This window comes from Lissotriton helveticus, chromosome 3_1, assembly GCF_964261635.1.
Source record: "Lissotriton helveticus chromosome 3_1, aLisHel1.1, whole genome shotgun sequence".
NCBI classification, from domain to species: Eukaryota; Metazoa; Chordata; class Amphibia; order Caudata; family Salamandridae; genus Lissotriton; species Lissotriton helveticus.
The window spans coordinates 1025860650-1025876482 of NC_136061.1; the positions used below are offsets into that span (position 1 = coordinate 1025860650).

A 15833-nucleotide genomic window follows, 5' to 3' on the forward strand; every position below is an offset into this window, starting at 1 on the left:
CAGGAATGCTGGATGCTCCCACCTAATGGGCCCCTTAGCGTGGCTCGCAGCAGGGAGGGGGCGACGCTCCCCCGCCCTCACGAAGAACCGGCAGCTGGAGGATATGTGTGGAACTCCCCATCAAAACGTACAAGAGCAGAGTGAAACATATGAACCTTCCAGTACAAAACCTAGTTAATTCAAAAAAATAGATGAATTATGTTTCTTCATATTTGAGCTAATTATTTTGAATTCTACTTTTTCTCATGGAAACATAAAGAACTGTTACCAAACTAGAGTGAACGTGTCTACATTTTATTTGTTTATGTTATTGGTGTGCAGAACCAAAAATGCTGACTTGCTGACTCTTAATAGTGTTTTGTTCGATAAATGAACATTTATTTATTTATTTAAGACTTTTATATAGCGCTAGCTAGACCCGGAGGTATCAGAGCACATCAGTAATTCGTTCACTTGAGTGTAATAGTTAATGGTGGGAGCTAAAGATGAGAGAATAGTATGGCTTGGCAAGTTGGGGTATATCCGTAGGATACCCAACAAATGTGGAAAAGCTGGCCGGTCTAAATGCACAACATGAGCTTTCAAATGCGTGTTATAAATAGAGGAATTGTTGAGAGTTTTCCAATGATACGATGGTCTGACTGTTCTCTTAGGGGTAGACTGAGTGTATTCCAGAGAAAGGGACTCAAGTGCAAAGGTTGACCAGTGTTTTATCAAACTTATGGGCATATTATCAAGGGATATTTCGCCGCTTTTTCAGCACATAGCGCAGAAAAGCGGCACATTTTTTATTGCTCAATTTACAAGGACACCCTCACAAGCGTTATTGCGTGTTTCCTTGCTACTTTGCATGTCAGCGATCAATATCGCTAATGACATGCCAAGTAGGCGTTCCTCAGATAATATCATGGGGAAACCTCGCTACCACAGCTTTGCGGTATTTACAAGGTTGCCCTAGACCCGCAAAGCGATATTAAAAGTCGTGCTAAGGCCCCATTATCGCAGAATTTTAACTCCTGCTAAAAATACGCCATCTGTAAAATGGGAGGAGGATTGAATGGCTGAGTCCAAACCTGCCTCTTGGCAAGGTTTTCTGCATCGCTGGTAAATTATCGCTGCTTTTATGCCGCTAAAGCATGTTCTCACCCTCTATCGCTGAATTTCACATCGCCTAGGTGAAAAGCGTTGATAATACGCCGCTAACTTGGTGCAGAAATCCAGCGATAGGCGGCGATAATGATAATCGTGCTAAGCGCGATTTGTGATAATTATGGCATTTACTTGATAATATGCCCCTTAGTTCCAGCTGGTATATTGTCATTGCGATGCACGATGGACATTGTATAAAGGACAAGTAGAGGTTTCTGAAGCTAGGCTGGACTAAGAAGGTCTTATCCAAAGTTTTAAAAGTTATATTTTGTACTCTTGTGTTTAATCCTATTCGTTTTGTTGTGAGTTTAAAATGAATGCCATTAAAGGATGACATTTAACAGACTCTAATGTGTTTTTCTTTAGTCAATAGGGAACATCTATAAAGGATTATGCCAAACTGGTGTATGGGGATGCTTCGATGAATTCAACCGAATTTCTGTAGAAGTGCTTTCGGTTGTAGCTGTCCAAGTAAAAACCATACAGGATGCAATTCGCCACAAAAAGAAAAGGTACTTTCCACGAGATATTTCTGTCCTGCGTTCATTAAATTGTGTGGTATTAATTAAAAAGTTAAACTACAATACTAGGCTGAATAATTCTGTTATGTTAGGTTTTATTTTCTAGGGGAAACAATTGAATTGAAAACGACCATAGGAATATTCATAACTCTTAATCCAGGATATGCAGGAAGAGCTGAACTTCCAGAAAACGTTAAAGCGCTCTTTCGGTGAGTAGGTTAGGATTGATTTTGAAATTAAACATCAAAAATAGGAAGTCTCTGATACATTTTAGTAACTTTAATACTGTTTAAACAAAGTCGAAAATACTTCAGATATCCTTAGTATGCTTATACTTGCTTTATTTTACTTTACGGTCCTTGTTCAACACCCTAAGGTTTAAAGTCAGGTGAACTTTATTTCCAGGAAATAATCCGATTAGATAGGCTCTATTGTTAACGGTCTCTTGAGGTAGACCGAATAGAATTTTCTGACCCAATTTTAAACGGTGGATAGGGGGCGGTCCTTACTTTTGTGCTTGCTTCTGTAGTAGGTATCTGATGCTGCTTTCATTTATATTTGTATGCTGAAAATGTATAATTGCAGATATGATTCCAGTTTACACATCGTTGATATACATATTTGTAATCCCACATTTTCACATCATTATCCAACTTTGACAGTTTGATTTACCGGGAATGGCAGCCAGTGATTTACGTGGCCATCGGGGATTAACTGGAGGATATGCAGGATTTCAAAACTTGGATACGGATCACCATGCTCCTCCTCAGTGGAACTAAGACAAAGATACTGGTCTTAAGAGTTGACCTGTTGCACCATCTCAATAGCCTCCATTATGGGGCCACGTGCACAACAACAGCAATGAAAAGACTTGACATTCTAGCTTGACCATGACCTCTCTATAAGGAAACAAAGCTCAGACGTTTTAGAGTCATGCATTTTCCACCTACAAATATATTGGGTAATCTTCTAATTTCAGCTAAGTCTGATTTAATAAGACACAATAACATTCAGGGTGGTGTGTGGGAACAGCCCTCTACATAGGTGTCACAGGATAGAGTATTGCCTGGCTGTCAAAGGTTCACAAAAAGCAATTCAGACATTTTGGAAAGTGTGTACTGAGAGCCATGCTTTTGTTAAGGTGGTGCCCCCGATTGGCAGTGGGTACCTGATCAGATTACGTTTACTACTGCACAGAACATACTTGGGGTAAGATGCTCACTATATTCAGAGAGCACTTTTAAGGTAAGGTGCTTACCTCCCTCCAATATTCAGCTGCCCCTTGACAACTCCACGCCAGGTACCAAAAATCCGCCTCTGGCACATCGTACCTGGATCAGCAGGAATGAGCGCATAGTTTGAGCGAGAATAGTGATAGGGGGTGTTGTTACTTCTGTGGAGGTATTTGAAGTGAATATAGTGCAGTCTACTGTTTGGGAAAGCTCACTTATCTGGCAACACCAATATACCCATTCCACTTCTGAAATGGGTGGTTCCAGATATGCTCTAGAACTCGGCATGGGTGTCAGGGTTTTGGTCTGTTGAATAGTATTGATTGGCCACCACATGCCTCACCAAATTAATGACCAGAAACATAGATAGTGTGTTGGATACTGCTGATTCCAGGGAAACCGTTGGATAGTGAACTTTACATAGCCTCAAAGCCGATAGTACTTAAAGATGTCTAGTGGAGATGGTGGAGTGCCATCTACTGCAGCTGGACAGTTCAGAAATTGGCCCTCAGGGAAGAGGTCGCCCAGCACTCCAATTCCCCATTTGAGGATATGCTGGGTAAGTGCTTTGGTACATATCAGTGCTGTCACAGGGAATTGAGTAAGGGATTGTTTCGGCAAGTAGAGGATCAGGGAGTGTAATTGTATTTCTGATCTTGATCCAGGCTAGCTGTGTATTGGCTATGGTGTCTATCACTGCTCTTCTACATCTTGCAGTCTCACCCCGGGGAGTCCCCAGTGGAGAGGGGTATGCAGCGTCATGCTCCACTGCCATATGTGCCATGTATGGTGGGGGATTATGCCATGAAAATGAAAAGTGTGTCTGTGCAAAGTAATAGTGGAGTTCAAAATCGCATGGTAGTATCAGGGTTTCACATTTTACTCATAGCAATCTGCCCACCCAGGGTAAGGGTCCTAAAAAAGTGCTGGGTCGTGGCATTCCTATCATTCACACCTACGCAAAAGAAAGTGGAGCTCTGTACAGGATTAAAGACAATACATTGAAGGATGGTTTGTGGGCATCATTGTGATGTAGTGCTTTTCAACTCTCACCTAATTTGGGCCATCGTTGGGCTATCCTGATGCATAAAGGGATGTTGTTCTAGATCCTGGGCGCATTTATGGAAAAGGCCTTTTGTCTTTTTTTTTCTTTTGTATACTTCCTAGCCTGCCTTTTGGAAGTGTCCTTGCTGTGGGTGTGCCAAGAACCATTCTCAAAAAAAGAGAGTTTCCCAGGGACCAGAAAGGACTGGGTTAATAATTCGTATTCAAAGAAAAGATTCCTTTCTGTGTATTTATTTCAAAGGGTGACCATGAGGCCTATCCATGTCAATTAGCTGTTTTATTCATTTGCAATTGACGAAGGCAAGAAGTCAAAATTTAAGCTCCACACTAGGATGATTATACTTTTTACTCAAAGTTTATTTTCATAAAAGATCATATTTAGGAATTCATTTTAAATACACATTCAATTTTACACTGTGGTGCTCTGGTACAGGTATATATCCACTAACTAACAATTCCGTATTACGGTTTCTATCACAGAGTCACCACTTTATGATATGCACTCAATATTTAAAATACACCAATACAGTAAATCGATAAAAAACATTTTTTTCACATTAAAACAGTCCAAAAGTCGACGCGTTTCGGTGCGTTTGTTATGCTTGATGCACCTTCATCAGGACAAAATAGATTAAAAGCAGGTATACTTCTTCTTTCTGAAAAAGTGAATAGAATGCATATAGTTAGTGCGGGATCCCTATTTTGAGTTTATCCTAGTAGTGGGCTTTTACTTCAAGATTATTTTAATAAATTCTTACTTAAGATTAGAAGAAAAGACGTCCTTCAAGTAATTTTTTGGACGTTTTGTTCTTAATTTATCTGGTAGCACGTTCGTAGTCAATTCACGGCCCTCAGAGATCTGGAATCATAATTACATTTTAGTTCCTTTCGCCATTTTATGTACTTTAATAAGGCTCGCGATAATCACCGTATTGCACTTACTTATATAATTGATTTGTTGCACATTATCAATGGTGCACTATAGATGGTGTCATCTCCCAGTGACGTCTTTCAGTGTGCCCTCCAAGTTGTGATCTCGTGACAATACCCTTAAGGTGAAGCAAAATCATATATTTAGGGTGATGTGCTGTATTTGTGGGATATTAATCTCCAAAAACACATGTTCATACATACCAATAGTATAGGGCTTGTCAGGTTTAACCGCTTTTTTTCATTTGTTTGGCGATCCTGACATCTATGTAAGATGTTGTCACTAGTCTTGTTGGCCAGGAAACATACAAGCTCTTCTCTTTACTTTCTGAGCTGTCTATGAGGCATAAAGAAGTACATCAGAGGTATTAAGATCGTTCTAAAGTGCATTGTGTCACATTTAGGAACTAAGAAGGGGACTTCGATTATTCAGGCAAAAGGTTTACTTTAAAACCATATGGAATCGTGTTGCCATTTGCTACGTAATAAGCATAAAATGTGACCACTTTTTACTATAAGTCACCATATTTTGACTCGAGGTTACTCCTCTGTCTGTTTGGGATATTTAAATCACCCTAACTCTACTTCACGTAATCGACAAAATAAGCGAGTTCTCACCCGTGTTTTTTTTGGCGATTCCTTCGTGTCACTAGTCTTTTTGGCCTGGAAACATCCACACTCTCCTCTTTCACCTCACAAACAGCTCTGGAAGTAGAGTTAGGGTGATTTAAATATCCCAAACAGACAGAGGAGTAACCTCGAGTCAAAATATGGTGACTTATAGTAAAAAGTGGTCACATTTTATGCTTATTACGTAGCAAATGGCAACACGATTCCATATGGTTTTAAAGTAAACCTTTTGCCTGAATAATCGAAGTCCCCTTCTTAGTTCCTAAAAGTGACACAATGCACTTTAGAACGATCTTAATACCTCTGATGTACTTCTTTATGCCTCATAGACAGCTCAGAAAGTAAAGAGAAGAGCTTGTATGTTTCCTGGCCAACAAGACTAGTGACAACATCTTACATAGATGTCAGGATCGCCAAACAAATGAGAAAAAGCGGTTAAACCTGACAAGCCCTATACTATTGGTATGTATGAACATGTGTTTTTGGAGATTAATATCCCACAAATACAGCACATCACCCTAAATATATGAATTTGCTTCACCTTAAGGGTATTGTCACGAGATCACTACTTGGAGGGCACACTGAAAGACGTCACTGGGAGATGACACCATCTATAGTGCACCATTGATAATGTGCAACAAATCAATTATATAAGTAAGTGCAATACGGTGATTATCGCGAGCCTTATTAAAGTACATAAAATGGCGAAAGGAACTAAAATGTAATTATGATTCCAGATCTCTGAGGGCCGTGAATTGACTACGAACGTGCTACCAGATAAATTAAGAACAAAACGTCCAAAAAATTACTTGAAGGACGTCTTTTCTTCTAATCTTAAGTAAGAATAGATTAAAATAATCTTGAAGTAAAAGCCCACTACTAGGATAAACTCAAAATAGGGATCCCGCACTAACTATATGCATTCTATTCACTTTTTCAGAAAGAAGAAGTATTACTCCCTAAGGATGGGAAAGACCCATCGCTCCCAAAAAACTACAGGCCAATTTCACTAATCAATATTGACTGTAAGATTTTAGCAATGATACTTTCTGCACGTCTCCAAAAGGTGCTCCCGCAACTAGTTCATCCGTCTCAAGCGGGCTTTCTAAAGCATAGGTTGTCCAGTGATAACACACGAATTTTGGCGCATGTCCTGGAGAAAGCTAGGCTTTTGGAAACCCCTACAGTGGCAATAACGTTAGATGCAGAAAAAGCCTTCGATAAGGTTGATTGGGCCTTTCTCGAAGCAGTCCTCAATAAATTTAGCTTGGGGGATACATTTACACGGCTAGTGATGTCCCTTTATTGCTGCCCCTCGGCACGAGTCAGAGCGGGAGGATCGTTTTCGTCCTCCTTTTGCTTGAAACAAGGTACGAGACAAGGGTGCCCCCTATCACCATCGTTGTTTTTATTGGCGATCGAACCGTTCCTACACCACATAAGAAAAGATCCTAAAATCACAGGTATACCGTTTGGAGACTGCACGATCAAGTTGACCGCATATGCGGATGATGTGCTTGTCCTATCTGAAAGGGCGGATGAGGCAGTGTCTGCACTCATGTCGGACATTGAAGACTTTTCGAAGGTATCGGGTTACAAGCTAAATAAAGACAAGACGGAGGTTAAACTGCTGAATAATATAGGGGATAAGGGGATCCTGGGGGATTCTGGTCTTACATGGCAGCCCAAATGCTTTAAGTACCTGGGGTTGGACTTTGATAAGGATTTAGTCTCCACTCTAAAAATAAATGAAGAATCGACTCTGAAAAAAATATCCACCCTTCTAGAAAGTTGGTCCCCAAAATTTCTGTCATGGTGGGGAAGGGCTGAGACTCTCAAAATGATGTCGACACCCTTAGTTAACTACCTGGCCAGTATGCTCCCCATGACGTTCTCTAATAATTTTGTCCTGAAAATAGACCAGCTGTTTGGTAACTTCCTGTGGCGGGGCAAGAAAGCCAGGATATCTCTAAAGAAACTGCAACTGGCAAAAGATAAAGGCGGCCTGGGTCTGCCATCGTTCAGGAACTACCAGACAGCCTTTCTTTGTAAACAAGGTGCTCAATGGTTGATAGAATCGCCAACTTACACTCCTGGGTGGATTGACATCGAGAAGTCATTAGTTGGCAATGCCCCACTTGAATCTTTACTCACCATGGACCTCTCCCACCTACCGCACTCAAGATATATAATGTTAAATACCAGAAGGGCCCTACTCAGACTTGACCAATCCCATAAAACTACATTGACATTCTCTAAATCATCATGTATGTCATTATGGAGAAACCCCTATCTTAAACACGTGGGCGCGGAACTCTTCTGGGAGTCATGGTCCGGGAAAGGCATTAATCTCGCAGGTGATTTGTATGACAATGGCGAACCAATCCCGTTCTCAAGCTTGCAGACGAAATTTGACCTGTCCCCGATAGACTTCTATAACTTTCTAAAAGTCAAGGCGACACTTACCAGCCGTAACTTCAAACCCTACACTCCGTGGCTGACAACACATCTCCCACGCATTATGCACACAGGTCACTTCGTTTCCAAGGTGTACAAACTGTTGCTACCGATGCCTAGCAAATCTCACAGAATTGTGGAGGCGAAATGGGAAGCGGAACCTAACTCCACAGGAATAGAGTTGGATTGGGAACTGATTCATAAGTCAGCACTTGCCCACAAAATATCACCCATCCTTTTCCAGACAAAGTATATGCTCATAAATAGGTCCTTCTGGACTCCCGAAAAGCTATTTAAATGTAAATTACGTGACTCTCCGGAGTGCTGGAACTGCCAGTCAGGGACTGGTGATCTCCCTCACATGCTATTCAAATGCCCCCTACTGAGTGAATACTGGGAGAAAATATTTGTATGCATTCATCATGTATTTAAGATAAAGCCAATGGAGGAATTTATATATGTCATTCTAGGGGGGCTGGAACCGCGATTAGCAGATGTGCATGACCGCCAGCTTTTGGATTTAATGTTGACATTGGCTTGTAAAGTTGTTTTATGCAAGTGGAAATGTGCTAAGGAAGTAAATTTCAAGATTTGGCAGGAATGGCTGTCTTTCCTAAGAGGTGCCACGAATCAGGCGCTACAGTCCTCTACGTGGTGTCCATCCAATAAGAAGTTGTGGAAGTCACTAGACAATTCATCCCTTCATTTTGAGCCGCCTTGAAGTGATATGACCTTGTAATAGTACCTTGGATGTATGGGTGTGAACCTAGTCCGTATGTTAAGCTATTCCCATTACATCCACACGTCGAGTGTTTAACAACTTAATCAACAACCATGTGGCAAGCAAGAGTGTTCTCTTTATCTTTATTATTTGTAGTTTCTGTACCGGTCTGACAACATCTGTATCAATTCACTTTTGATGGAAGATTTAATGTAATGTCTTTTGCTTTTGTTTTCTTACTTCAATAAAAAAGATTGGAAATAAAAAAAAAAAGAAAGAAGAAGTATACCTGCTTTTAATCTATTTTGTCCTGATGAAGGTGCATCAAGCATAACAAACGCACCGAAACGCGTCGACTTTTGGACTGTTTTAATGTGAAAAACATGTTTTTTATCGATTTACTGTATTGGTGTATTTTAAATATTGAGTGCATATCATAAAGTGGTGACTCTGTGATAGAAACCGTAATACGGAATTGTTAGTTAGTGGATATATACCTGTACCAGAGCACCACAGTGTAAAATTGAATGTGTATTTAAAATGAATTCCTAAATATGATCTTTTATGAAAATAAACTTTGAGTAAAAAGTATAATCATCCTAGTGTGGAGCTTAAATTTTGACTTCTTGCCTTCGTCAATTGCAAATGAATAAAACAGCTAATTGACATGGATAGGCCTCATGGTCACCCTTTGAAATAAATACACAGAAAGGAATCTTTTCTTTGAATACGGTGTGCCAAGAACCACCAGAGATGGTGAGCTTGTCTGCAGGATGAGCAAGGTATTGTTCATAATAGCTTTGAAAATGATGACGCTGGTTTTGAAGATGGTATGGGCTGGCAAGGGGAGAGAGGAGCTAATGGAGGTTCATCAGAATGGGGGTGCTTGGACAGCTGTTTTCAGGAAGAAACAGTTTCTCTTCATTTCAAAGAGAACGCTGTTACCCTGCTGTTTTTTTTTGCAATCTGTTGATTGAGGGTGAGGCTGGTTGGACATCAGCCTCAACCAATTGACTTGGTATTTGGTGAAAGTTGCCATTCAAAACTGTCCAGACTCGTGTCATAGAGCCAGGTATGTACTGTTTCTTGTTTGTTGTTCTTGGAAAATAACAGTAATTCTGTATTGGTTGAGTTTAGCCTCAGGTAGGCACTGGGCATCCAGGACTGATGATGTGCAGGCAATGTTTGATGCGTTCAATGTGTGAAGGAGAGGAGACTTCCAAATAGAGTTGTGCATAATCGGCGTATTGTGAATCTGGATGCTACTATCTGTGAGTAAGGTACAAATACATGGGGGACCCCTTAACCTACAGAACATGGATTTATTACACATCAAATTTCAGAATTATTCTGTCAAGAAGATGTCTTATAACTGAAAAAAGAATTAGAAAACAGTTCTTTGATAAGGGGTCAAAGAATCCCCTTTTTAGGTTTCGCCTGGGGCCGGAGCTCCTAGCTCCGCCCAGGAGAAATCTTATGGCTCTACAGTGTGGGGCTTAGTCCCGCCTCTGCTTCCATTGGCTAGCTCCATAAATGGAGGCTAGCCATTGGAACAGAGATCTGTCCGTTATGGCCGGACCAGATTCGTGGGCGTTCCCGAGATTTTTTCCATCTCCGCCTCTGCGATGTCGTTATCGCGGCCGTGGGCGGGGTTTATTTTTTTGGTGCGTCCATGTTTGTGTTCTCATTCCGCGGCCGACCGCCAACGGAGGAAGCCTTCCCGACCCCCCTCCCGCTGTCCGTTCCCGCCCCCCCCTGTCCGTGTGCTTCATGTTTTTCAGAGCGCACATTATCAACGGAGGAAGCCTTCCCGACCCCCCTCCCGCTGTCTGTTCCCGCCCCCCCCCCCTGTCCGTGTGCTTCATGTTTTTCAGAGCGCACATTATCAACGGAGGAAGCCTTCCCGACCCCCCTCCCGCTGTCCGTTCCCGCCCCCCCTGTCCGTGTGCTTCATGTTTTTCAGAGCGCACATTATCAATGGAGGAAGCCTTCCCGACCCCCCTCCCGCTGTCCGTTCCCACCCCCCCTGTCCGTGTGCTTCATGTTTTTCAGAGCGCACATTTCCGCGGCCGTGGTTGCCGAAATGCCCGCTCCGTGCTGGGCCTCCGTTGTTCCCCAGGTGAGTGCGTGTTCTTTTTTGCCTTCTTTAGCCCCCGAGTTTTAAATCTAAACATCGGAACGTGGTAAAGACGTGTATCGATTTATGATCGACTTTTACGTGAGAGCATTTCATGCATGTTGTGGGATCGTGGTCACATCATTCGAGCAGCCTCGTAAAGCGTCTGCACGCACCCAGATCTTAATCCATACATATGCAGAAGCTTCCAGGCGACCTGTTAACTCAAAGGTGTTAATAAGAATGCCAGGGTTGCATGGTTTCAGATGCCTAACCCCCGCCAAGCCAACAACGCCCTTCCACTCTGCAAACAAGTACCAAGTATTTACTGTGGCCGTTCTGTGTATGTTTACTGCCCCGTTGTTGCCTGTGTGTGCAAGACACTAGCCTGGCCCACGAACAAGGAGACAGGTGAAGAGGTTGGACCCGGCGAGGCAGTTTGGAAACGTGCACTAGAGAGGCGTGTTCCCGGAGTTCATTAGCTCCCTTTGACTCTTGGCTACTCACCCAGTTACATTATAGCATCCTCTGGGCTTAGCCAATATTTAACAGTGGCAAATGCTCCACTTTTGGCTTTCTCAGATGCCGCACTTTACAGTAGTTGCTTTTGTATTTGCATCGTATTATGCTTCCAGGCCTTTGTAGCTATCTTATCCGAATGAGAACAAGGTCTCTATTTCCTGGTTCACAAAAAAGAACAAATTAAATGCGTGTACAGCAATCATCTAATTAGGGCGTGTTTGTTACAGTAACGCGTGTTAAGGAAGACAAATATGGACTTCTACAAACAGGCATTCATTATATATGTACATGCATTTAAAAGGAACAGAAAACCGAGGCTAGATGAAGCAATTCAGACTGCGGCCCAGTACTAGGCTTGTTTCCGGAACTCTGGAACGTGGCAAGTGGGCAGGTAGCCCAGTACAGACCTGTTTTTAAATGTGGTGCTTGCTGTTTAGTGTCTCATTTTTTTAACAAGTGAACAAATCACTAAACTATTAAAATGCAACAAACAGGCGTGGCTGAACTCTGATTCCGGGCCAGATCTATTCCCTGTGTGACAAAAGCAGGGGTGCAGATAGTCTGTGCTCTTAAACACACCGGGCAGCACACGCGTTTGTGTGCTAGGGCCCGCAGCTCTCCTCCGTCCCGCTCCCCCCCACCTCCCTCCGCCCGCAGCTCTCCTCTGTCACTGCCTCCTTAACCAGCACCTCACACTGCCTCCTTGAGTGCTGCGGTGTGGGGCGCTTGTTTTGTGTTGAATGCATTAGAATACAGGCCGGTAAAAAATGTTGGAAATGCACAAAAATCCGATATTGTTTCCCCTTCTCATGCACAAACGTAAACAGCAAAATCACAAAGAAATCTGTTTTAAAAAAAATCGAGCGCTGTCTTCATCGTTTCAGAATTATTAGAGGAAACAGAAGGATAAATGCCACGTTACAAAAGAATTCTGATAATTTAACACTAAATCGTTTTCACCCACCAACTCCATTGGCCTTTCCAGAATAGCAAAAAGTAATAAATGACTAGTATTTTTTCTAAGAAAGATGTCAACCCTAGCCAGGAGCCAAAGCTTGATATTTCCGTGAAGGTCGCCTGTTCCTCCGCTAGACTGCTGTGAACGGGTAATTGCAAACACAACAGTGATGGACAGAATGTGGATCAATGTCACACATTCACCCCAGTCCAAAGATCTGGGCCCAAATCCATCGTTTTTCCACTCCACACCACCCTGGGTTAGACTATGGCGATATGCAAATCAGCACTGACCCTGTGCCCCATGGGAACAGTCCAGTCCGAACTACAAAAGCCATGTCCTTCCCAGAACGGAAACAAGCATCCGAGGACCGGCCCGGTTTCGAGGTAACACCTCTCATTAGCCCGGCTAGCTTGACTCCAGTGGTGTGGAGTGCCTGGGACTCACGTCTGAGCATCCCCAGTACACTTAGAGCGGTAATTGCAAACACAACAGTGATGGACAGAATGTGGATCAATGTCACACATTCACCCCAGTCCAAAGATCTGGGCCCAAATCCATCGTTTTTCCACTCCACACCACCCTGGGTTAGACAATGGCGATATGCAAATCAGCACTGACCCTGTACCCCATGGGAACAGTCCAGTCCGAACTACAAAAGCCATGTCCTTCCCAGAACGGAAACAAGCATCCGAGGACCGGCCCGGTTTCGAGGTAACACCTCTCATCAGCCCGGCTAGCTTGACTCCAGTGGTGTGGAGTGCCTGGGACTCACGTCTGAGCATCCCCAGTACACTTAGAGCGGTAATTGCAAACATAACAGTGATGGACAGAATGTGGATCAATGTCACACATTCACCCCAGTCCAAAGATCTGGGTCCAAATCCATCGTTTTTCCACTCCACACCACCCTGGGTTAGACAATGGCGATATGCAAATCAGCACTGACCCTGTGCCCCATGGGAACAGTCCAGTCCGAACTACAAAAGCCATGTCCTTCCCAGAACGGAAACAAGCATCCGAGGACCGGCCCGGTTTCGAGGTAACACCTCTCATCAGCCCGGCTAGCTTGACTCCAGTGGTGTGGAGTGCCTGGGACTCACGTCTGAGCATCCCCAGTACACTTAGAGCGGTAATTGCAAACACAACAGTGATGGACAGAATGTGGATCAATGTCACACATTCACCCCAGTCCAAAGATCTGGGCCCAAATCCATCGTTTTTCCACTCCACACCACCCTGGGTTAGACAATGGCGATATGCAAATCAGCACTGACCCTGTGCCCCATGGGAACAGTCCAGTCCGAACTACAAAAGCCATGTCCTTCCCAGAACGGAAACAAGCATCCGAGGACCGGCCCGGTTTCGAGGTAACACCTCTCATCAGCCCGGCTAGCTTGACTCCAGTGGTGTGGAGTGCCTGGGACTCACGTCTGAGCATCCCCAGTACACTTAGAGCGGTAATTGCAAACACAACAGTGATGGACAGAATGTGGATCAATGTCACACATTCACCCCAGTCCAAAGATCTGGGCCCAAATCCATCGTTTTCCCACTCCACACCACCCTGGGTTAGACAATGGCGATATGCAAATCAGCACTGACCCTGTGCCCCATGGGAACAGTCCAGTCCGAACTACAAAAGCCATGTCCTTCCCAGAACGGAAACAAGCATCCGAGGACCGGACCGGTTTCGAGGTAACACCTCTCATCAGCCCGGCTAGCTTGACTCCAGTGGTGTGGAGTGCCTGGGACTCACGTCTGAGCATCCCCAGTACACTTAGAGCGGTAATTGCAAACACAACAGTGATGGACAGAATGTGGATCAATGTCACACATTCACCCCAGTCCAAAGATCTGGGCCCAAATCCATCGTTTTTCCACTCCACACCACCCTGGGTTAGACAATGGCGATATGCAAATCAGCACTGACCCTGTGCCCCATGGGAACAGTCCAGTCCGAACTACAAAAGCCATGTCCTTCCCAGAACGGAAACAAGCATCCGAGGACCGGCCCGGTTTCGAGGTAACACCTCTCATCAGCCCGGCTAGCTTGACTCCAGTGGTGTGGAGTGCCTGGGACTCACGTCTGAGCATCCCCAGTACACTTAGAGCAGTAATTGCAAACACAACAGTGATGGACAGAATGTGGATCAATGTCACACATTCACCCCAGTCCAAAGATCTGGGCCCAAATCCATCGTTTTTCCACTCCACACCACCCTGGGTTAGACAATGGCGATATGCAAATCAGCACTGACCCTGTGCCCCATGGGAACAGTCCAGTCCGAACTACAAAAGCCATGTCCTTCCCAGAACGGAAACAAGCATCCGAGGACCGGCCCGGTTTCGAGGTAACACCTCTCATCAGCCCGGCTAGCTTGACTCCAGTGGTGTGGAGTGCCTGGGACTCACGTCTGAGCATCCCCAGTACACTTAGAGCGGTAATTGCAAACACAACAGTGATGGACAGAATGTGGATCAATGTCACACATTCACCCCAGTCCAAAGATCTGGGCCCAAATCCATCGTTTTTCCACTCCACACCACCCTGGGTTAGACAATGGCGATATGCAAATCAGCACTGACCCTGTGCCCCATGGGAACAGTCCAGTCCATCATTGTTGTGTTTGCAGTTACCGCTCTAAGTGTACTGGGGATGCTCAGACGTGATTCCAGGCACTCCACACCACTGGAATCAAGCTAGCCGGGCTGAAGAGAGGTGTTACCTCGAAACCGGGCCGGTCCTCGGATGCTTGTTTCCGTTCTGGGAAGGACATGGCTTTTGTAGTTCGGACTGGACTGTTCCCATGGGGCACAGGGTCAGCGCTGATTTGCATATCGCCATTGTCTAACCCAGGGTGGTGTGGAGTGGAAAAACGATGGATTTGGGCCCAGATCTTTGGACTGGGGTGAATGTGTGACATTGATCCACATTCTGTCCATCATTGTTGTGTTTGCAGTTACCGCTCTAAGTGTACTGGGGATGCTCAGACGTGAGTCCCAGGCACTCCACACCACTGGAATCAAGCTAGCCGGGCTGAAGAGAGGTGTTACCTCGAAACCGGGCCGGTCCTCGGATGCTTGTTTCCGTTCTGGGAAGGACATGGCTTTTGTAGTTCGGACTGGACTGTTCCCATGGGGCACAGGGTCAGCGCTGATTTGCATATCGCCATTGTCTAACCCAGGGTGGTGTGGAGTGGAAAAACGATGGATTTGGGCCCAGATCTTTGGACTGGGGTGAATGTGTGACATTGATCCACATTCTGTCCATCATTGTTGTGTTTGCAGTTACCGCTCTAAGTGTACTGGGGATGCTCAGACGTGAGTCCCAGGCACTCCACACCACTGGAATCAAGCTAGCCGGGCTGAAGAGAGGTGTTACCTCGAAACCGGGCCGGTCCTCGGATGCTTGTTTCCGTTCTGGGAAGGACATGGCTTTTGTAGTTCGGACTGGACTGTTCCCATGGGGCACAGGGTCAGCGCTGATTTGCATATCGCCATTGTCTAACCCAGGGTGGTGTGGAGTGGA

The 15833-nt window shown here is 44.5% G+C and overlaps 1 protein-coding gene across 1 annotated transcript in view; it reads left to right on the forward strand.

Annotated features, from left to right (window-relative positions):
* The window catches only part of LOC144824202 (dynein axonemal heavy chain 11-like), a 3356387-nt gene that overhangs the window by 1639944 nt on the left and 1700610 nt on the right, over window positions 1-15833 (forward strand). Inside the window, exons 45-46 of the mRNA XM_078683354.1 lie at window positions 1516-1661; window positions 1763-1879. Coding sequence (XP_078539480.1) covers window positions 1516-1661; window positions 1763-1879 — 263 coding nt within the window. The remainder of the gene's footprint in view (window positions 1-1515; window positions 1662-1762; window positions 1880-15833) is intronic.